The following is a 24,200-nucleotide window of genomic DNA, read 5'->3' on the forward strand; positions in this document are numbered from 1 at the left end:
CATTAATAATATTCTGACTTTTGAACAATTCTATTTAATGTTATTAATTTTTTCAAATAAAAATTATTTTTTTCATTGCTTTTTAAACTTATAATCATAGAATTTTCAATAAATAATATTGTGATATTGCTATCAGAATTTTACCTGTGTGATTTTAAGTCAAATTCATTGATCCAGTGATTCAACATGAATCCACCTCTCATGAGAATAAATGGAACACTTAGCACTCGTTGGATCTAGGTGATGCTCATAGGGGTGAAGAACTGGGACTTCCCGGGAGATCACCCATTTCAGTAGTACTATGTAGTTAAGCGCGCTCAGGCTAGAGTATACTGAGATGGGTGACCTCCTGGAAAGTCCCAGTGCTTCACCCCTGTGAGCATCACCTAGATCCAACGAGTGCTAAGTGTTCCATTTATTCTCATGAGAGGTGGATTCATGTTGAATCACTACTCATGAAACATGGGTCAATAAATTTGACTCAAAATCACATAGTTAAAATCCTGATAGCAATATCACAATTTGACTTGCTGTAGAAATTATCTCCTACTTATAAATAACATTATTTAAAATTTAAAAATATATATAAATTATAGAACTTCGCAAAACATAAATAAACTTCAACAATTTAAAAAAAAAATACTGACTCTGATGATTCCAATAGTTACCTCCAAAGGCAGCTAATAATATGACATTGGTGTGCGAGTAAACTCCAATCCGCCAGCGTGGCACGTATAATTTTCCTTCCACCTCTGGATAAGCTTAAGCGGGAAATGGAGGCCTGCTGTGCTTGCACCTCCTTCTCTCTCACCTGCAACGTTAAAGCAGGGCAGTTGAGGAGGAGTACGCAATTGTGTGTTCCACCAAGGCCAACACTTCGCTGTTGCCATCGCGCTGCCACCAGCCAGGGAGGGGCAGACACAAGCTCGGCTGTGAGAAAGCCTCTGCCTCAGTTTCAGAATGAGGAGGAGGATGATTTCCAACTGGTACAGGGACCAGTAGCCTTGACATCAAAGTTTGTGAGACCTCTGGAAATCAATTTGGACTTGGCATTATTTAGAGCTAAGTCCCTTGCCAGGAAGGGTCTCTATGGGGATGCCCGCGAAATTCTTTCAAAGGTAGTCTTTTGTCTTCTCTACTTGAAATTCAAATCGGTTATTTGTTTGCTGAATTCAAGAGGATAGCACTTTCCGCCGCCAAGGCTACCCCTGCATTTATAATACAACATTATATATCCGGACAGAGTTATAATAATCGTCACATCTATAACACATTCTCTACTTCACTCTGTACGCACCTTTTCCATTTTCACTGGGAATGAAAGCTCAGCTCAGTCAAACTCATGACTGATTCGATGCTTGATCAGGGGAAGTCACAAATGACAAAAATGAATGTTGAACCAGTAATTTATTCCGCTTGCTAGTTGGCCATAAGGACAAATTCTTTGATAAACTCTACATGCAACTGTTGTATGCATCACATAGATAGAACATAAATAATCTACCATATAATGCACTTGAATTATCTATACTCAATGTTACAGTCTCAATTCACAAATTTTAATCTTCAATACTATGTGATGATTTTTTTTTGGCTATGGTGAGTAGTGATATCGCCACGTCTCCTCTCTGATCTGCACCCGTTCAATTTGGATTCATTTAATTCACTCAGAACAAGCATATTCGATGATATGATATGATATGATAGATTTTAATGACGTCCACGAGACTAAAGTAGTCTATGGGACCCATGCAATCACCCTCCTGAGTCAGGAGCGGAACTAGTCAATTGTAAAGTTTTGGTTAACTTGTCTCTCCTCCTCTGAAGTTTGGTAATCAAATCCGCTGCTCTCTTCACTTGATCTTCCTCGAATAAATAGTTGAAGTCCTTGTTCTGCAGTATTTTTGTATAACCAGATCTGATGTCATTGTAAGCCAGGCAGTCTTTGACAAAGTGCTGCTCTGTCTCAACTATTCCCATATTACAAAATAAACATGTTCTGTCTGCCCACTCTTCCTTTGGAACTTGCCACCGACCAGTTTCACATCGCAACTGATGTGAACTAGTTCGAAGTTGTGCCATCAACATTTTTGCTTTCCAGTTAATAGGTGCTCTTATATAGGCCTTTTCATCATGACTAGAAGTGGGATTAAATTCTTTAATGTAATAAATTTTTTTCCGCCTTATGCGTCTTGTCCACAGAATATTGCGAAATTTTTCATTGACAAACTTTTTTATTTCTATAATGTTATCCAAGCAAGTTTGGATGTTGATATCCCATTTTTGCATCCATTTGTCATTTTGCTTCATCCATGTGCTTTTCCGCCTCACAAGTTTTTCCTCTATGATCAACTTAGGCCAATGATGTGTTTCCAGCCCTTGGGTTTTCTTTAAGTAGCTTATCATCCGGACCAAAGCAACGGCTTCTAATGGAAAGGAACCCACCTCCGCTAAAAGGATCTCATACGAAATTGTGGTCTTGACTTTAAGATTGCATGTGATGAAGTGTTTTTGAATTCTTTCTACTTGCCGCCATTTCTGTTCAGACATACTACCTCCCCACACTTCACATCCGTATAGAATAACCGGAGTGACCAGCAAACCAAAAAGAGTTTTCATGGTTGTCCAATCCCATAATTCTGCGTTCCTACACTTGTTTTGTAAAGAGTATAACGCCTTCCAGCCCCCTTGGATCCTTTTTGATCTGCAAGTATCCCAATTGAGTTTGTTATGAAAATCGATGCCCAAGTATTTGTACTCTTCCACAATCTCAAATGGTCTATTTTCAAATAGAAACTCGTCTTGTATGCTCCTATTCTTCTTCAGCGAGAAGATCATAATTTTGGTTTTGCTAGTGTTAACTTGCATTCCTACTTCATGACAAAAATTTTCTAGTGCTGTCAAGTGTTCTTTCAAACCTTTAGTTGTTCTAGCAAGAATTATGAGATCATCTGCATATAAGAGCAATCTTATCACAAAGTGGGCCAGCTGCACCCCCTCACCATTGGTCTTGTTTATCCACTCTTCTAACTTGTCAATATAGAGCCCGAACAATGTTGGAGATAGCGGACACCCTTGCTTAACCTCGATGTTGCTGTCAAAATTTTCTGATAGCCCTTCTGTCGTTCTGATTTTAGCTTTGACCTGCTCATATAATCTGTAAACCGCTGACCTAAGTTCTTTAGGAACTTCCAACTCTTCCATTCTATCCCATAATTTATTACGTGGCACTGTGTCGAATGCTTTTTTAAAGTCCACGAAACAACAAAAAGCCTCGTTCCTCGGAGTGTCCCAAACTTTCTCAATCAAGTGTCTAAGAGTGATGCCATGATCTATAGTAGAGTGTTTTGGTCTAAAGCCTGCTTGCCCTATTGCACGTTTGCCTTCCGTTTTAGCCCAGTTGCTGATTTTTTGTTCTACCAAGCTGCTAAATAACTTGCCAAATAGTGGATTGATCATGATGGTTCCGTAATTAGAAGGATTATTTATATCTCTACTTTTGTGGAGTGGGATCACCACACTTGTCCATTTTACAGGGAAACCTTCTCTATTGGCACTGTTGAAAATTTTAGTGATGTGTGGTGTAAGGGTTTCAGCACCCCATTTTAAGTATTCAGCTTGAAGCCCATCTATATCTTGCGCTTTACCGGCAGCTAACCTCCTTATGCCTTGGATAATATCCTTTTTGCTGAATAACTCCCCTGTAGTCTTTGTTTCCATAGTTCTATGTTCTCCTAAATCACACTCGTAGAGAGTCTTGGCATATTCCAGCCATTTGATTCTTGTTATGATGTTCTCTATCTGAGTTTTTCTCTATCTGATAGTATTTACCAAAGTAGAGATAAGAACAATTATTAACACTGCATTTTTAATGGTAAACATACTAAACATGTTGGGTCTTCATTTTGACATGAGTCAAGTTCCAATTGTGATTTCTTGACTTGAATATAAAAAAAAAATAGAAGATTTTTAAATGTCCTGAGATCAAGTTGGTCTATGCGATAGCAAGCCCTGCAATTTTCACTTTGTGAATTGCCCATCTTCTGTTGTTCAATTTGATAACAAATCAGTTGATTCTCTCAACCTTCACCTCACTGAATAACTTGTGAAAAGTTGTTGCTGCTAAAATAATTATGTAATTGATCCAGATGTCTTTATACACATTGCAATCTAGAATAATGTTAATTGTTGTTTACACGTCCCCACTTTGGAAAAGATAAATACCATCTCTTTCTGAACCTTTTTTAGCCTTTTGCACTTGCTTGTTTCATACCAAAAATAATGCAAGTTAATCATCAATTTGGCAAGGAGAATCTCCATGGGATATTGGCCTCTAAATAGGTCTCCCCATAATGGTCCAAGGTGTAGCTATATATTTCATTTATCTAACATTGTTTCCCACATAGCCATGGAAACTTGTCTAGAACAAAAGCCTTTAAGGCAAATTTTCAAGTGAATGTGCCACTTGTTCATCCACTTGCAACTTTGCTTCATCCATGATTTCTTTCTTATCCACGGCATCTTTAAAAATCACATTGGCCAACATTTTACTCCCAGTTGCACAATTTTTCAAATATCTTAAAGGAGGCACCATTGTGATGGCTTCAATAGGAGCTACATTTGTTTTAGCTAGAAGAATCTCATAGGGGATCGGTGTTTCTAACTTGAGTTAGTTGGTGATCATGCACTTTTGTATTCTATCTATATCTATATCTATATTCATTTGTTGTTGGGAGTATTGCTAGCCCAAATTTCACATTTATAAAGCAACACCGTAATTACTAATAGTCCAAATTGAGTTTGAATGGTTTTTGTTAGCCATATTTGCCCTCCCGCCAAAAAATTGAGTTTTGCCTGTCAAGTATGGCTAGAGGTCATAACTATTCAAATATCCAAATGATTGAATAAAAGATACATTTAAACTTTGGCCTATCCCTTATTTTCCTAGGTTCAAGCCTTTTACGCTTTATCCCTTTGTAGACTCAAGTCGCGATCATGCGACTATCCTTCATCGCCTAGTAGCTATAGTCTATGGCTCAACCATTAGAGGAGATGCGACTCCATGTTTAAGTTGCGATGTCGCAATCCTTCCTTCAATTGCATGATCGCGGAGAGTTTAGTGTTAACTGTAGTCAGGACGACAGAGTTGTGAATCACCTTGTGCGCATGGTCGCTGGGGTTAGTGATGGGTTAAAGAATCAAGCCGTGAAGCAGCAATAACATGAAATGAGCAAACTAGATGGCCATCGCAATTTCGTTGGGGTTATGGTTTGAGCTACAATTAGTGTTGCGATGTCGCGATCCTTCCTCATTCACATGGTCATGGTCAAGGTTCAAGCCGCGACAGTGTGAATGGTATGTTTGTAGTTTCGGTCACGATTTTGCATGACCACAGGCATCTAATGCTAGGTTGGATATCAAGTGGCGATGACACGAGATGCCAATTTCACGTTGCTGCCTGATTGCGACAGTTATAGGAAAATGCTAAAGATAAGTTGCGAAGCATTGATATGGTTTGTTCGCGGCTTCATAAGAAATAATAGCCAATGAAGAAAGGTGGTCATGAAGTTGCGCTTGTAGGCGGGCAAACATGAAACATAAGTTGAATATTGGCAGGGTGGCGGAAGGATAAAGTATGATTGGTCCACATGGCAAGGCTTGAGGATCGACTCCAGTTGATCAATGATATGGTTGACTTGGAGGGTTGATAATAAAGGGAGCAACTCTTTGATGCCAGATCTTATCTTTTCAATCTCCTGCAACCACTTTCATCATTCCCCATGTTTGATAAATGTAAAGAGACACTCTATTGCTGCCTGTTGGTCCATCTAATCAATCAAAACGATAATGGCCGCTGTTTCTGTCTTCTCAAGGGCTTTGTTTGGTGAATAAGTGATTTTCTTGTGTTTGGATGTGTGCCATGATCGGATCTTTCCCATATTTGCAGTGACTGTTCTCTGCCATCTTGAATGCAGTTGTTGAGGTTTTACCTTAGGGTACAAGCTATCTGAGTTATGCTTGTACTATAAAAGCAGATTTTGTAACCCTTCTCAGGGTCAATCTTTTCTATGATTCTGTAGTATTGTATGTTTATGCTCTGCTACTGTAATTTCCTTTGCCTCTGAGTTAATACATTCTTTTGTTGTATCTTTCTCTTCCATTAATATATGTTGCAATACCTTCTTGCCCTTGTGTTAGTGCATTGTCTTCTTTCCTCGACCGTATGATTGTATCTATCTGGCTTTTGAATGATATAGAGTGAAGCTTCTTCCTTATAACATTCTTTTGGTTGTGACCTAAGTATAGTTGTTGGATTAAGTAAGGATTGAATCTATATACTTTGAGGTTGTATTGATGAACTGTGCATTCTTGGGCAGAGACAAGGTTGAACATACTATTTGGTGTATCACCTCCTCTTAGATTAGATTAGGTAGTTTGCTTCCATGCATCCCTTCTCCCCTTTTCTCTCAAGAAGTAGTTGGGGCATCTTGATAGTGAGGAAACCGGCCTTCTCCGGAGATTCAATCTCAAGTTGCTAAGTCCCACACTTTTGAGATTGTTTCCATGTTACACGAGGTTGCCTTTAGGTAAGATTAGGCAAGGGTGCAAGCTTTTGCATCAACAGTTTTCTATCCCATTACCTCTCCGCATCTATTTTGGGGAAGAAAAAGTTCTCTCCACCCTCGCAAAGTTCTTTTCCTTGTTCATATTTCCCAACTAAGCTTGTTGTTGAAGTTAATCGCAATGTATTTATACCCTCATTTGTTTTTGAATTCTCTCTATATGATCACCAGTAGTTTGGGATGTATAAAATGAAGTAATATTTTGTTTTAGAGAAATAAAAATGGGTTCCCCTATAATGGAAAATGCCAGTTTCACTAGGATCTCTCTATAAAGTGAGAAAACTCCTAAACTAGTTCACAATTATGTCATCTAGGTGTAATGGCACAAATTTTACACCCCTAGGTGTGTATCATTCATGCATATTGTCTCCCTTTAGTCCTATTCAACCATTACCATCCATGCCATTATTCCATGTCCATTAACCATTGGAATTATCCTTAACTAAGCCTTGGAAGTGTTAGACATGTGTGCCCTGCGGAGAGGTTCACATGCTGCGCACGCATCCACTAATCTGCAGACATCCAGGGAGCCATTTAGGCATTACAAATCTGCCACCCTATAGAAATATAACGCCTCTTCATGATGGCTCTGTGGAAGTTTCCATCCGAGAGCCCTAAATATGCCTCTCTAGCATGCATTTTGGATCTCTACACTCTTCACAAGCTATTCACTCACTCATCCACTCATTCATCACGTACATTACTCAATTTACGTGCTATTTTGTTCTCCATTGTAGCTTGTTCTTGGCTCTCAAGTGCTATCATCTTGCCGGTTTTGGCTCTCTTCATGCATCACTTTTATTTTGTTGGCATTCTCATTGCTTCACTTGGCGCTTTCACTGATCTCTTGGGGAGCTATCCTTCTCCCTTTATTGCATTTCCTTCATCCTCTTTGAGCTTATTGGTTGTCTTTCTTATCTATTCTACTTGCTCAATTAGATTAGCACTATTATTGTTATCTTTTCATTGCTATTTGCTGGTTATTTATATCCAAGTTTAATCCAAATTGTGTTCTTGGTTGTCCGTGGAGGTGGAAACACCAAAGCTGGGTTTTGATTGAGGCAAGCCTCTCAAATGCCCCCAACCATTTTCCTTTCCTTTTGTGTATGTAGGATTTGAGATCGAAGGAACTCATTGAACTCACATCTTGAACCTTTGAAGTCCATTCCTCTCTCCTTTATTTCCTTTCATTTTGTCTTGCTTTACTTCAATATTTATAAAATACTAAAAACATCTATTGAAATTAGTTCAATTTCATCATCTACTTGTTATTGACTTTATAGACTAGTTTTCTTTTCTTTTTGGTTATGTCTTGCAATTTAGTAGATAGTTTTCATTATTTACTTTAAGGATTTTTGTGCTCATCCAGTCAAATCTATGATTATGAAGTTTTGTCTGTATGGGACGCCATCATGCCGTACAAACATCCTCAGATTGTGCTGTTGCCCTCTACACCTGTGTGCTCGTCTGTGGTAGTGAGCATCTCAATCACATGGATTGATCTTGGATTCTTGTACTTTCAGCCTTTGTGACTAAAACCCTCATATCAGTCCAGCAAGATCCTCAACTCGTATTATTATACTCAAAACACACTTGAAAACCCCATTCATATATCATCTATGATGCTTAATTGTTAAGTCAGTTGACCTCAAGATGGTTATAATTGAACAAATCTTAATACACCTTGGGTCAGTTTACTTCACGTACTTGCACTTCTGATAGTACTCTTGAAACTCTGAATACAAGCAAGGGTCAACTCTTAGACTAGTGATAACCTCTTCAACATCCTCCTGACACTTCTAGTCGACAATGTGAGGCGGTTAGTAGGGAATTGCGTATCCTTTCAAAATTTAGTTGGTCTTTAGAGTGATGCATTATTTCGTCCTCCACATTTTGGTAAAGCTGACAAAAACCCTATCATTTGAAAAATGCAGTTTGACAAGAACTTTGCGCAATGTTGGTCATCACACCAATCTTCCCACAGGTCCAAAGAGTGCCAGAAACTACAATCTATTTCTCACCTTTGGATGAGCCCTACAATAGAGAGCCCACTTTGCTCTATGTCTCGACTTCTATTGGTGGCATCACCATCAAGGGTTTCTTGGTCGATCCTTTGAGCTGAGTCAATGTGATCATACAGCAAGCTCTCTTCCTTACCGACTTGAACCATGGAAGGTACAATGACTGTGATGCCGTCATTAGGACTCATGATGCGATGTCATTGGCCTCTATGGGATTGATCACTATAACTATCAAAGTAGGTCCCAAGGATGTCCTAACTTTGTTTGTTGTGGTCCCCGAGTTGGACCTCTTTAGGATAAAGCTGGGCAACCCTTAGCTCATGTCCATGGGTGCCATCGCCTTGGTCGTCCACAAATGCTTAAAGTTTTCTCATGAAGGGGTTATCTATACGGTCTAGGACACTAGATACCGTCCATTGGTGTCTCATGGAGGATTATCTCTTGATCATTTTTGGCCTAAACCCTTTGTGCCTTTGCATCCTAGAAAAAACGTGACCTATCTTGCTTACCTAGCTTAAAAGGAAATGGACTCAACCCTATGTACTATGGCTATCTTGACAGTCCCCTCTGCTCATGAGGCTCAACGTTCCTCTTCTTCTTCAAGTCCTTCTTTTGGGACCTAGAGGAAGCCAACACCCTACAATAAGCCCCTCCTAGGCCACCTAAGGTGAAGCAATCCACAATGGCACCTTCTGTTGTCGCGTCCTCCTCACAAAAGGACAAGGGAAATGCACCCATGTTGTGTAAACCTAAAGTGTGTGTGCCACCTGATATCCCCATTATCCCAAACATACCTCGTCCTAACCTTTTCAGTTAGGACATGAAGGCTCGTAAGATTGCGCAATCACCTCTGACACCTACTACCCACCCTCCTAGGGAACCCTCTATTCCCTTGACTGCCTACAAGGCAAAAAGGATAAGGATGCCCACAATTGAGCCTACACTGCCTTAGGTTGCGGTATCGACTTCCACTTACATAATCAAACCTTCTACGGTGTTGTCCACGACACCATAGGTCCCACCTATTGGGGCAAACTAGTACAACACTTGTGCTGCCCCCTTAACTTTGACCCCACTTTTGTCAAAACCAGCTTGTGCGAGAGTGCAAGAGACACAAGAGAGAGAGCCTTGGCTTGAGAAACTACAACACAAATTGAGAGGGTGTCTTTAGGGCATATGACCACTTTTTTCTTTTGCCTCTGTTTCCATCTTTTCTCCTCCTCTTGTCATCTTTTCTCGACTTGCTTCTTTTGTCACCCTTCCCCTTGTGCCAGGAGTGACAAATGGACCTCGTGCCAGATGGGTCCAAGTCTTCATCTCTCTCTCGCAAGAGCCACCTCTCATCAGCTTTCTTTTAGATGTCTCGCCATTCTCAGACCAATCAACATGTTGCATAGCCAGGTTGTTTCAAATTCCTACATGTCTGTTGTGTCCGCATCTCCTTTACACCACTATCGTCATCTAAACCATCTTGATACTTTGAGGACAACCATGGCAAATAAGAGGTCAACTCCTCCCTTTGGCAAATGTAAGGTTGAACAAGGTCCGGTTCTAGAAGCCAAGCGTTGTAAGCCTACATCTGAGGACCCCCTTTCAGTTGTAATTCTTACTGTGTAGCAAGCTCCACCTTCTCCTGAGTTTGTCTCCGCCCCTTTTATAGAGGCTCACATAGCATCTTCTTCAACGCTTATAACCCAGGAGTCCTTGTCAAGCACCAATGCTTGCATCTTTGATTTTGTGGACAATATTCTGATGCCAACAACTATCTTTACGAGATCCCTTTTGCTTGCTACAGTCGAGCTTCTTGACAAGGACATATCTAGTGCTTCTTCATTGGTCCTAGGTCTAGGTGAGGTGCTTGGGACTGCCTTAGTAGTCGTCCCACTACATTGTCAATCTCCCTCATCGTATGATCAAGATTGGGAGGACGATGTGCTAGTGGATGATCTGTGAAGGTCGGGACCTCGACTCCCCTACAAATGTGAGTTTTTCATTATTGTTCCCTCCCAGAGGACCCTTGCACTCTATAGGTACTTGGAAGCGGGAGGTTTTCTGTCATAACTTTCTTCTATTTGTTGTCTACTTCTATATGTAATGGATCTTCATTTTTTGAATTAGGGGATGATGCAAAGTATTGGGTGAATTTAGGCACCCCTTTCATGTTGACCCAAAATTTTATTTTTTTGTTTTTCATGTGTCTTCTTTAGATTCGTAATATGGATAGGGGTGATGATAAATTCCCTGAGAGTGGATGTCGCTTTCGGGTTTCAATGCCAATCCAATTGGATCACCCTGTCTCTTGTGCAAGATGTGATGTTGCCATCACACCCTTTTTGCCATTCTTAGACATATCATGTTCCCTTCTAAGAAACATGATCTACTTAAGAATGGATTATATTTATTTATTCATGTTTATCAATGATATCTCTATATCACAGGTCTTTTCTATCAAATTACTTAAAATCAACTTGCCTTAGTGGGGACCAAACCACCATCTTGCCTTAGTGGGGGCCAAGCCATTGTCGAGCCTTCGTAGGGGCCAATCTGTCATTGCCTTTCGTGGGGCCAATCCACTTATAAACATTCATAGAGCTGCCCTATCATATGGTCAAGCATAACACAACTTGCTAATCATATTGGTGCACCAACTCAACACGAGATCATGAATTCCAAACTGGGGGCAACCTCATGATTGAAATTCCCTACATGTGAGTCAAGTAATTTTTCCCTACTTTAGCTTCACACTCTAGTCAATAAGCTTGCTAAAGTGGGGGCAAAATGTAATGGCATAATTTTTACATCTCTAGGTATAGGTCAATCATGCATATTGTTGCCCCTTAGTTGTAATCGACCATCAACCTCCATGTCATCATTCCACGTCCTTTAACCGTTGGAATTATCCTTAACTAACCCCTAGTGGCCTTAGACTTGTGCACACCACACATGTCTGCAAATTTGTAGACGTGCAGGGAGCCGTTTAGGCGTTACATATGTGCCACCCTACAAAAATGTAACACTTATTCTTGATGGCTCTGTGGAGGATTCCATTTGAGAACCCTAAATATGCTTCTCTTGCAAGCATTTCAGATCTCTACACTCTTCTACAAGTTATTCATCCACTCATCCACTCATTCATCACTTACATTACTCAACTTACACCCTATTGTATTCTCCATTCCAACTTGTTCTTGGCTCTCCATTACTATCATCTTGCAGGTTTTGGCTCTCTTGGTGCATCACTTTAGCTCTGTTGGCATTCTCATTGCTTCACTTGGATCTTTTATTGATCTCTTGTTGAGTTATCCTTCTCCCTTTATCGCACTTCCTTCATCCTCTTTGAGCATATTGCTTGTCTTTCTTATCTATTCTACTTGCTCAATTAGATTAGCACTAATATTAGTATCTTTTCATTTCTATTCGCTGTTTATCTATCACTTGGTTTAATCCATATTGTGTTCTTGGCTGTCTGTGGAGGTGGAATCACCAAATCGGGGGTTTGATTGAGGCAATCCTCTCAAACAACCCCTACCATTTTCCTTTTTGTGTGTGTATAGGATTTGAGATTGGAGCAACTCATTGAACTCACATCTTTAAACTTCGAAATCGGTCTATTCCTCTCTCCTTTATTTCCTTTCAATTTGCCTTGCTTCACTTTGATAATTATAAAATACCAAAAACATCTATTTAAATTAGTTCAATTTCATCATCTTCTTGTTATTGATTTAATCCTGGATGGATATTTTTCCCAAACTTCTCTCATAATAAATTTTTAGAGTGCGAACAGATAGCTCATGCAATTAACCTTCAGATTTAAACAGCAAAACTCATATAGAGAACCTTTGAAATCTTTGTTGTATTATGATTTTCAGCAATGCAATATCATAATCAGCAAACCCATATAATTTCTTTAGATATATGTTATTGCATTATACATCAGCAATATGATAAAAATCAAGTTCAAACTTAAATACATAAACACAATTAGATTGGAAATATAAGAAAATGTAAGCACAAGTGAGACACCTAAAATAATGTCTCCCACGGACAATGGGTTCTCGTCCACTATTTTCCGCCTAGAGGGTTTTTGTCCTCAAAGTTGGTTCTAAAAATGAAAGCAACTTGCTTCCAAGTTTCTCCAAGAATTCTGAACCGAAGTCCAATAACCAAGCATGTCCAAATGTACATAGCGTTCCTTCTTTAATGCTCCAAACTGTGACCCTTCAATTCCTCCCTCCTGCCTTTTTGTCTTGTTCTCCTTTTTTGTCACCTCCATTTAAAAATTTATATTAAACTCGCAAGAGCCAAGTTTAATATATTAGTAATTTAACTTTAGAGTACCTAATTTGCCAAAAGGGGACACTACAATCCTCCCTCCTCAAGATTGCTTGCCCTCAAGCAATCATAAGTCCATAGACTAACACTAGGGTCCCATATTTTTCTGCTAGCATGTCTGTGGCCCATAATGGTAACTCTGAAGCCATGACCTACCGTGCTGTAGTACTCAAAGTGAGAACGCAACTCGTCTCTTAGTTTGATCCCTGGATCCCAAGTCAATCTGTGAAGTACTGATGCATTTGTAGGCTGCACGACTCTGATCATAATTGCATCAAATCTCAAACTGTGTAGCACTACAACAAAATCCTCAAAATGCCACGCATACATGGTCAACACTAGGATCCCAAACCATCCTATCAATACGATCCTAGGATTAGTGGTGGATGCCTAACAACCTATCATCCTGGATCAACCAACTAAACAAACCGATCATCCAACCAAAATTGCAAAAATGCATAAAGTTCGACTCACAAGTCCACCATGTATCGACCAAAGCTGAAAAATAATAGGAGACCCAACGTAATAACCATTGATAGTTGGAGTATGCATAAAGATAAAATCACCAGTTAACAAATAAATAGCAGCCATCTCACGAAGACTTGGTGATATGTCTCTTGATAATCGATAGGAACTATCAGTATACATTAAGGACAATTTTGAATTTTCAGCATCTCTATGAGTATCATCATTCAAATCAACACCTCCATTAGTGAAATGATCACCATCAAGTGAAGTCGTTGAATTATTTTGAATTGTTTCATCCCTATCCACGTGGCATTGTGTAGATATATAACTACTGTCATTAAAATTAGAGTACTCATTGTTCTTTTCTTGCTGGTCCTTCAAGTCTTCCTCAGCATAATGAGCCTCATATAGATAGGGTGAAATGGGAATACTAAGTTCACCTTCATTCTCACCAAAGGTACTGATCTCTTCTACAATGTGTATGAGATCTGTGGTTCTATGATCATGTCCATCATTTATGTGAGTGGCTGTTGTAGAACTCTGATTTTCTGCCTGATGTAATGAGTATTGTGTCATACTTAGTTGGAGAGATAACTCAGCTATCTCCCTCTCTTTATCTTCAACATGTTTGATAGCCATATCTCAGATCTTTGAGCAACTTAAAGTAATTTGATTTCATTCTTTCTAATATCCTCTTAAGAGCATGAGGACTTGCACTATTGGTTCCCTTCATTATTCCCTTCTCCTTTTCAATACTTTTAACTTCCCACATGATTTCCTCATTGTTTTTTTTGGGTTCTGTCAAAATGCACTAAGGCTGCAATGACCACAGCATTTGATACTCTCAGCCTAAGTTACCAATTTTGGTTCTGTTTCTGATGCTGGTGTGGGGTTCTAATGTGTGGATACGTGATTTTTTTTTATAGAGATTTTGGATGCGTTTGGATGCATTTATATTTATATATATATTTTTTATTTTTATTTTTTAATATATATAATATATATTTACTATTATTTTGTGTGATTAAAACATTATTTCTAGAAATCAGCCGCACTCGCAATGCTTATTCAGATAACTATCTCAGTTATCACACTCAGATTGTTTTTTGAACTTGCTCGCTGGTATAACTATCTTAGCAATCACACCTAGTAAATATTATGAAAAGAATGACTTGTATTCTGAAATGAGGGAATAGCATTTGGATCAAGAGAGCATTAGTGCAAAATGCAGGGACATCCACGCATCTGTGCACACCAGCACCAACACTAGCACCAACATCCGGGGTAAACCTGAGTGCACTCGTAACTTAGCTTTCAGCTTGTCCTCCAAATTATATGCCCCAAAATCATCAACCTGAAATGATTTTTTTGATTGGTCCTTCAAATCAACCCCGATAGTAACATCATCTTGCTCTAGATTTCAAATATCAAATTCGTTTTCAAAATTTCCTTCTATCTTCGTTTGTATTGTCTTGTCAACTATTATGCCATTGTTAGTCCCTGCCGTGTAAAAGGCAGTGAACTTATGTAATCGTTCACCCACCCCCCCAATTAATTTTACAACAGATAAATGCAGAAGGCTAAAGTTTCTGAATTGAATATTTTTAAATTAGTTTATCAGAACAAAAATACTTTTTTTTTTATTGGTTTAGAGCTATTTTCCTGGGGATATATCATGTTTTTCTAAAAGAAAAATGTTCAAAAAATTCAAATGATAACGATGGAATTAATGTTATTGTCAGAAATCTTCCCAGACGTGGCTCAGTGTCCATCATTGATCAAATCAATAATCTTCCTGTCTGTGAACGAACAGTATACATGGACACCTGTAACTAACCCTGTTGAGATAGAATTAAAAAAAAATAAAATTTTCAATGAGGAATGAATCCCGTACGTTGCTTGTGCCAGAGGTGGTGATAATAAACCGAACCATAATTTGAATAACGTCATTTCAATGATTGCATAGAAAATGTAATGTTTATTAAACTGCGTTCACTTCTTTTGAAAACTACAAGTTTTGTGGCAAACAAAATATGTCCGTAAAACCGCAGGCCCCTTCCTTTATCTTTGATGTAGTTGAGGTTGTTTTTTCATCTGATGTATATATTCATTTGTCCGAAATAATCCTAAATTTACAATTACAATTCCTAAATGCATTTCTCCGAATAATCCTTCTAACAATTCATTTTTTATCACCTTAAATTCCCTAAAGGCAGGGACTCCAGCTCGCAAAGAGCTCTTGTTTTCAAATAGTCCATCCTCACGGAGTGGTACATTTTCATTTTTAGATACATAATGTAGATAGACATTCTTGTGAAAATGCTTGTCAATAGCCACTTCCAATTCACCAAATAAGATGCTAGATATAATGTCCCCATTCCCAAGATGGATTTTAATAATAATAGAGTTTAAATATAAGATTGAATAGATAAATAAATAATAAAACAGTAAAATCTTATTAGTTAAATAATAATACCAAAAATAGAGAGAAATAAATGATACAATATAATTAAGAATATAAAAATAATGATATAACAAGTTATCCATTATCAACATAATCAAGAAACAAATATATAATACAATATAGTTATAATAGTAATATAATAATAATGATAGCTGATAAAATAAATAATTATAATTAAATTTACTATAAACAAACAAATTAAAGATATTTATAAACAAAGGGACATGAACCGTACCAAAAGGAGTCTATGAAATATATATAATATGATATGAATTCTTTCTAAAAGGATATCACCGGTGGATTAGAAGAATGTATGTTTATCAGATTTGAATTTCACCGGTGGATTAGAAGAATGTATGTTTATCAGATTTGAATAAACTAAAGAGGGACATTATAGTGGTGTCAGAGCATGATCTAGCCATCCTGTGAAAATTAGTGAATATAAACATATGATGAAGGAGAATAAGGAAAAGCATAGATGAAAGTGAAAAACCATTGAAGTACAAGTGAGGGAGTTGGAACAAATATAGCACGCTGAATGGTCACAGAGGATAGAGGATACAAATACTTCAGATATAGATTATTTTAGATATTGGATCAACAAATCAGTTAAAGCATTCAAATAAGGTTTCACTGCTACTTATAAAATACCATCTGCCTGATATAAATCTTAATCAGCTTTAGCAAAGGATATAAGATAACCAAAGAGTCCAGATTTTGGAGAGTATTTCAGACGAGACTCACTAATAATCATCGTATAAATAGAAGGATAAGCAATCAGATTCAAATAAAAGAATACTACGAGGCTGGATAATTCAGGAAAATGATAAGAGAACGATATTCGCCTGTATGACATCTTAATATTATGGGCATAAAGTCTTGCAATTCTGGTGCAGGAATCTGCGATTGAGATAGCAAATGGAAGGAATGAAACTCAAATGATAGGGAAACTACAAGGAGCATAAAATATATCAGAAGGATTATCTATATGAGGAGACTGACAAATTTAATTATTTCTGCAAACTTGTATGCCATACTTAAATATTCTCAGACTTAGCAATAAGGGAGCATCTATAAAGTCGTACATAGATAGAAACGTGGAAGAAGTGCCAGAAAAGAGCAACAAAGAAATTACGTAGACATAATAAAGTCTACAGACAAAACCAAACACACCAGTACTGATATATATCTCAGAAAAGGAGGAGTTTGGGGTTACGTATGATATAGATGGGTAAGGAAATGATCTTGAAACCTTCTGAGCATACACGAGGAAGCCAGGAGTTAGATCATAGAGAACCTGTGATATTACTTAGGAATGGATATATTAGAATGGGTATTCTAAACAGTCAACATTAATGAACGGATTGGAGTCTTCATTAACTATTTCCCATTTCCTTTTTCGAATTTATGAGGTGACAATTATTAAGAGCTAAAAAGAGAATATACACAGTCAACACAATACATTCAACAATTTATACAGTCAGCAATCACATATGCGGCTAAAAAAACAATCCATCAATGAATACACATGTTGATAAATAACATCATCCATGGCATTTTGAAGTTATCGTCACATGAATTGAGATAATGAAATTCAGCGAAAACAAATGTGGTTGTATCTTAGTGAAGTTGGTGGTCAAACCCTCCAAGCGTATGAGTAAATGCAACCAGCGATTTAAACCATACATCGGGATTGTGTTTTGAGTAGACAATAATAATATCCTAGGAATAAGATGCATTGGTTTATATTAAAGTCATCCTATGACAGTGATTAAGGAGAATAAACAACTATAAAGGAGAGGGTTTCAGTTAGAGTTCTCAAACTGGGATTGTTCAGATTATTTTTCACTGATTAAAACAATACATTGCAAAGGCTATGCGACTATCAATTAGTAACTGTAATTATATTTTCAAAGGTACCAAAGAAAATAAAAGAATTCAACACCCACCAGTATACAAAGAATATATAATTCTGCTAAGCAAGGACCCATCATTCAAGTGCAAGGAAGCTGATGAGAAATATATAGAAGAATTAGAATAAAAGATGGGACTTGAACACGAAGATGTGGAATACTAATTATATATGGGACTAATTCATGTATATATTTAATCATCAAATTTAAGATAGTAAAATATTCTATTAAATATATAAAAATGATCAAAATATATGTTTTAGAAACATCATCATCTTTGGCTTGTATAGGTTTACAAGAGGATCAAATATTGAAAATTATATTATATAGGGAGAATACAAGGTAGTTGTCTCCATTCTTTTAAATCAAGTTAGGAGGGACATTATGATGGAGGAGAAGATAACCTAAATTATAAACCAAATAGTTGTAAGAACAAGAACTCTCTTGGAGCACGAGTCTCTGCCTATTGTGAGAAAGATGTGGAAATATTATAGTTAAAGATATATAATATTAGTTAGAGATATAATATGTGAATATACAAAATTAGTATTAGTTCTAGATATGTTATATGTTTATTTTATTGTAAAGTTAATTCTTATAAAATAATAAATATATTAAATTGTAATATTGCTATAAGAATTTATAGATGTTAATCTCTTGAAAATCTACTAATATTAATTTTGATTTGTACTAGATAATTATTTTAATATTATGTCAATATAAAAAAATCACATCAATACAATATTATAGTTGTTCTAAACGTAAAAATATTTACATTAACATTTTTATGACAATTAAATAAAATAGATAAATATTAATTTAATATTTTAACATTAACATAATTATAAATTTACATATTTTTAACTTCAAATTTTTACATAACTTCAAATAACCCATGAATATTAAATTTTAATGGATATATAATGATCGTACTCGTACAAAATAAATATCAACGTCACCTACTTTTATTGTTAACAATGTTACCTGCTACAAACTCCATACATTTTGGCCACGGACAATGTAGTCATGGAAATGCTAACTTAAATGGTGGACTTAAAGAGCAAGAAATTCAAATATAATATGATGTTTGAAGTTACATGTCTCGTACTCTGACTCCTGACAAGTATTAAATGCATTTAATGTTGTCAACTCAATTTTTTCTTTTTTTTTTGAACTGGAAATTAATATAAACTCTAGGAAAATTGGAATGGGCCAATTGAAAAAAAGAAATTAATCAACATAAATTAATTTAAAAATAAAACAAACAAAAGTTTTACCAAACTTTAGAATTCGATTTTTCTAGAAGTTGCACAAATTAATAAGGAGGGCTACTCAAAACATTAGTTCCCTGCCTATATATAGGTAGGGACTAACAAAACATGATGGAAGTTGATAGCCATGACAAAAACAAAAGCATATTATGTCAAGTAAATAATAAGTACAAGACATTTATTGTATTTGCAAATGTAGGGGAGGATAGTATTAGTTTCAAATAATAAGCATGAAAAGAACAAGAACAACCATACAAGGACAACACTTTGGAAGTCATTGATGAGGCATATAAGACAATATCACAGACTAGAAAAGGAATATCCAAAAGACATGAATGGTAATGATAGTTTATGACATGAAAGAGATAATAAGGCTTCAAGAGAATCGTATGACACTAAGTAACTTTGAGACAATTGGCTAAAATTTTTGTATTTCATTGACTACGACTTACAAAATTGTGACTTTTGGCAACATTTTATGAGATTCTCTCTCCTCTCAGCTATAGGGGATGCTCCCTTCTTACCGTAGGTGGCTTCAATAGGAACTTAATTGAAGTTACCAAAAGGATGGTTCTCTTGATCAATTCATCTTTTTGCAGGAATGATTTGCATTAAACTAGAACTTTCCAACTTAACAAAAAGTGCCTTATTGCTACGATAATACCGGTGACCCTAGAATTGACGTAAGAACAACACCAGGAGCAGCAGTTTACTTTTATATTTTGTGAAACAAAACTAGGAACCCAAAGTCTCCTGCATTTGTCTTGAATGAAGATTCAAGCAAATTAACTAGTAAGGTACAAAGTCTCTTATTGGATACTTTCAAATTCAATAAAAACACCTACAATTGAAGCCCAGAGTCTTCAAATCTAAGTGATTACAGCCACTACTATCCATTACAATTTGTCCTCCCTTAGCACAAAGTCTCCAAAAGTTCTAATTGGCGCTGAATGTAAAAGGCAACTCAAAGTCCATACAATTAAATTCAAATCTCTCTTGATCAAAGCTCCAAAACTCACAATCAATATCCAGAAAATGTTGTCACATAACACCTTTAATCAACACAAACTTTGAAAGCAAGTTGCCTCTTTTATTGATAGCAATTTAGATTTATGTCCAAGCACAAAGTCTTGGAGTGCACATATAAATTAGCGTAATTTTCTTGCCTTGCCAAAGATGATTATTTACAATGAGCTCTCCTTTATATAGGAAAATAGGAGAGAGAAAGGTGGAGAGAACAGGGGAAATTCTCAACCACTTTAACTTATTCTCTAACAAACCTCTAACTGACTAATTTCACTTATTCAAAGTAGCATGCCTAATGCAGTTGCAACTTGACTACATGAGCTGATTTTATAGGGACATGTTACCTATACTTGCAACATAATTTCTCTTTGATATGTAATCCTCCTATTGCTATTCTACTTAAAGCATATGAAAATCTGATTTGAAGTATTCACATGATATCAACTAGCTCTCCAATTTTTCGTAGGGACTTGCATACAACTGCAACATCTAGTTCACTGGTGTGTTGCGAGATCATTGTAACCTTCTTAAGTATGCTTGCTGCTCCAGATATCTCTTTGTTACAAATCTCCGTTTGATTTTGCAGATTCTTCAATGAATACTTCTAGCTTACAAATTTATCTAGCACATTGATGTTGAAGTCATCCATTTCAAGCTGTAAGCAGATGGCTTCTGGGAACTCTGTGAGAACATCTTCTTAATTCTTGAGTCCATTATCTTCAATGATAATTTTGCATGATAGCCCTCTGAATGCCTCTTTGATCATGCTTTCTTGGTTAGTTATCCTGGCTACTATTTGCCTTTTCATCTTTTACAAGTCCTTGTAGAACTTTCTCTTTGTTGGTCATCACATGTGCGTAATCAAGGTACATTTCAACAGATGTGATGACTTCGTACTCACACAAGACATTCAAATCAATCTCTATCATGTTGTTCCAGGTACCAAGATTCCGTCTAGCAACTCGAGTTGATGATTGAGTGACTTGAGAATGTTATTCAATCCAGCAGTGGTCTCTTTCCCATTTTCTAGTGTAACTTTTCTTGACATTGCCGAATGGTGTGCTTGCGCAACTGTCACATGAAAGTTCTATAGTGTATGAACATCGTCATATGAAGGGTCCATAGCAAACTTGGATGTGTAAAAACACAGATTTGAGCAAAGTATGTATAGGGAAAGGATATAGAATGGATAGGGATAGCGAATGAGCAAATTGGTCAAAGCTCAAAGTGACTAAAAATGAGTAGAATATGTCATGTCCCCAATTTCTGCCCTTCCTTAGTGACAACATTTTTAGCAAGGTTGGTCTATTATCTGGTTCTCATAGGCCAGCAGAGCATAGAAGGAACCAACCCAGGGGCTTTGAGAGTCATGCATGAGCTTTCCAAGTAGTTTGGAGCAGTAGACAACAGTTTCCTACAATTTAGGAGGGAATCCTAATTTGTAGAGATTGACTAGGAGTGGTCTAGGAGGCATTTGGAGACCTCGGCGAACGTTTTGGAGACTTAGAGTGCATCTCCAATTTTTTAGGAGGAACTCCCAGTTCAGTGACAGTTCTCTTAGAGGTGCACACAGTAGGGGAGTCATTGGGACTCAATTTTGGTTGATTGGAGCTGTCTCCTACTTTTTAGGAGCATCCCTAGATTTTAGGGATGGACTGCCAATTGACCTATCTTGTTCGGCATCAGTCACAGACAGGTGACAAGGTCAGATTCATGTTTGATTGGTCATTTTGGGCCTTTTGGGACCATTTGGGAAATATTTTAATATATTTAAATATTTCCTAAGTTGGTGATTAAATAAATTAAAATAAGGTTAATAATATAACCATTTTGGAGTAATAAGGGGATTTTGGCTTCAGTTGATCAGGTACACCTATGTGTTATAGCTCGTTGGAAAGGTCTCGAATTATTATACATGATTTTTACTATTTGTAGAATTTTTGGTGCCTTCAGCTATGGAATTTTAATAAAGTAATGTTTTTCCTATAGCATGGATGACTTTAATTGGAAAAATGTTATTTTATTATATTTTATTTAAAGGGAAAAGTGTAATTTCCCTTTAGGGTTCAATTTACAATTGGAAGGGGATATAAGGAGATGGAGACCTAATTTCTTATTATCTTTTGCATATTGAAAAACTTGTTTTTGTGAATTGGCTCTGAGAGAGCAATTCTTCATCTGGGACGCAAACCCCAGGTTCTGGATTGGCTGGGAGGTAGCCCTCAACAGTTATTGGCATTGGATTCTTCAGACAGTGTGCGTTGCTATCAGGGATAGAGTACACCATTCTTTATTGTGGATTCAGGGTGCAGATTTATGGTTTTAGCGTTACAGATTGATTCTTTCAGCTGGGACGTGATTCATTGCAGTCTTACGGCTGCCATTTGCAGCAGTTTGGCATCATTGTTGGATGTAAGCTCCTTGGAACTGCATTGGATTTATTATTTGGATTTATAAATCAGAAATCTGCCTGGTACGATTTATAGCAATTCTGATTTGGCTCTATGTTCTTATTTATTTTTAGTCTCCTCTCATGTTTATTGTTCATTATTCATTACTATTGTGAAAACTATCAAAAAACACAAAACAAAAACAAAACCTTCTGCAACTTCTGTCTATTCTCAAAAACCATCAAAGAAATCACAGGAAAATATAGTTTATTAATTTAAAAACTACAACAGATCAGCAAGGGCATCTATTAGGGATCTTTCAGTGGTATCAGAGCCTACATCTTGCCAGCCTGTAGGGTTTGTGAGAAATTGTCACAACAGATTTTGGCATCTGGGTATTGGATAAAATGTTTTGATAATTCATTTCAACATCTGGGTACTGGCTTAAAAGTTTTGATAATTCATTTTGGCATCTGGGTATTGGATAAAAGGTTTTGATAATTCATTTCAGCATTTGGGTACTAGCTAAAAAATTTTGATAATTCATTTTGGCATCTGGGTACTGGATCAAAAGTTTTGATAATTCATATTAGCAGTATAGGGTCGATTTTTGCTCTGGCATGTTAGTTTTAGTTGGTCAGCGTGGTAGTTCATTATGGCAAAATTGTTAAGAGATATAACCCTGTGGAAAGAATGGGAACAGTCACAACAAAAATTCAAGCTTCAATTGCAGCAATTCAATGATTCTATGTCAAGAAAATTTGGACATGCTAGTGGATCATCATCTTCTTCTAGAAAGGATCCATTGCCACTAGACAAGAAAACGGAAGTAATTAGCATATTTGAGGAGTATAATACTCTTTCTCAATATGTTAGGGAGAACTTTCATTTCAAAGATTACATTGACATGCATCCAAAAAATTGTCATAAGGTTAAGCTTGCAAAAAAGGAATACCATGCCATAGTTGATGATATGTTTTCATGTGAGAAAGAAGATTTGTGTCAACCTATCCATGTTCATGATAAAAACCACCATAATGGATCAGTCACTTGCAGGGTATGCAGAAGAAAGGCATGAAGATGTGTTATCATTTGAGTTGCAGCCTATGAAAAACAAAAATCAGTCATCATGTGGGATTCCTAAAGAAGAAATAACTCTAGATTAGGAGGAGACACATAGCACACTATTGATTCATCAAGTTGATCACAAAATGGAAGAGATTACAATCATGGATCAGTCCATTAGGGATGCTGAAAGCATGTCTCCAAGATCTGATCCCTATTCTAATTTTTGCAATAGTAGCTCTAGTCATGTGGTATCATCCATTTCACATGAAGGTAATGAGGTTGTTGAGTCTTCCTATGATGGTACTCAGGTTAAGTGTGTTGCACATGAGATTGATATTGTGGATTCAAACCACAAAGGTTTTGATTGTGTTTACCCCACCTTGGAAGATATGAAAAAGGCTCAAGAGACGTGCAATGCATGGTCACATAGAGCTAAGAAGGCTAAGATGCTTGCTGCCCAAGCAAGACAACACTTACAAGAGGTCAAGGAAAGATGCAATCAGCTTGATAATGCAAGAAGATAAAGAGAGTCATACATTAGATCCTTATTTCTTCCAAGGGAAGAAAGTGAGGATGTTGAGCATACAAGGGAAGAGCTTCTTGAGGTAAGTCCACAAGAAGAGC

The 24,200-nt window shown here is 36.9% G+C and overlaps 1 protein-coding gene across 2 annotated transcripts in view; it reads left to right on the plus strand.

Annotated features, from left to right (window-relative positions):
- Positions 1 to 693: 693 nt before the first annotated feature.
- HCF107 (high chlorophyll fluorescent 107) overlaps positions 694 to 24,200 on the plus strand; it is a 222,153-nt gene continuing 198,646 nt past the window's right edge. Inside the window, exon 1 of one of the 2 annotated variants that reach the window (XM_089797958.1) lies at positions 694 to 1,118. In XM_089797958.1, the coding sequence (XP_089654084.1) occupies positions 774 to 1,118 (345 nt within the window). In that variant the 5' untranslated portion in view covers positions 694 to 773. The remainder of the gene's footprint in view (positions 1,119 to 24,200) is intronic. The other variant, XM_089797957.1, reaches the window with a different exon arrangement.

The sequence above is a fragment of the Cupressus sempervirens genome, chromosome 8 (assembly GCF_028749045.1).
Source record: "Cupressus sempervirens isolate cs-2001-9-10 chromosome 8, ASM2874904v1, whole genome shotgun sequence".
In the NCBI taxonomy this organism is placed as follows: Eukaryota; Viridiplantae; Streptophyta; class Pinopsida; order Cupressales; family Cupressaceae; genus Cupressus; species Cupressus sempervirens.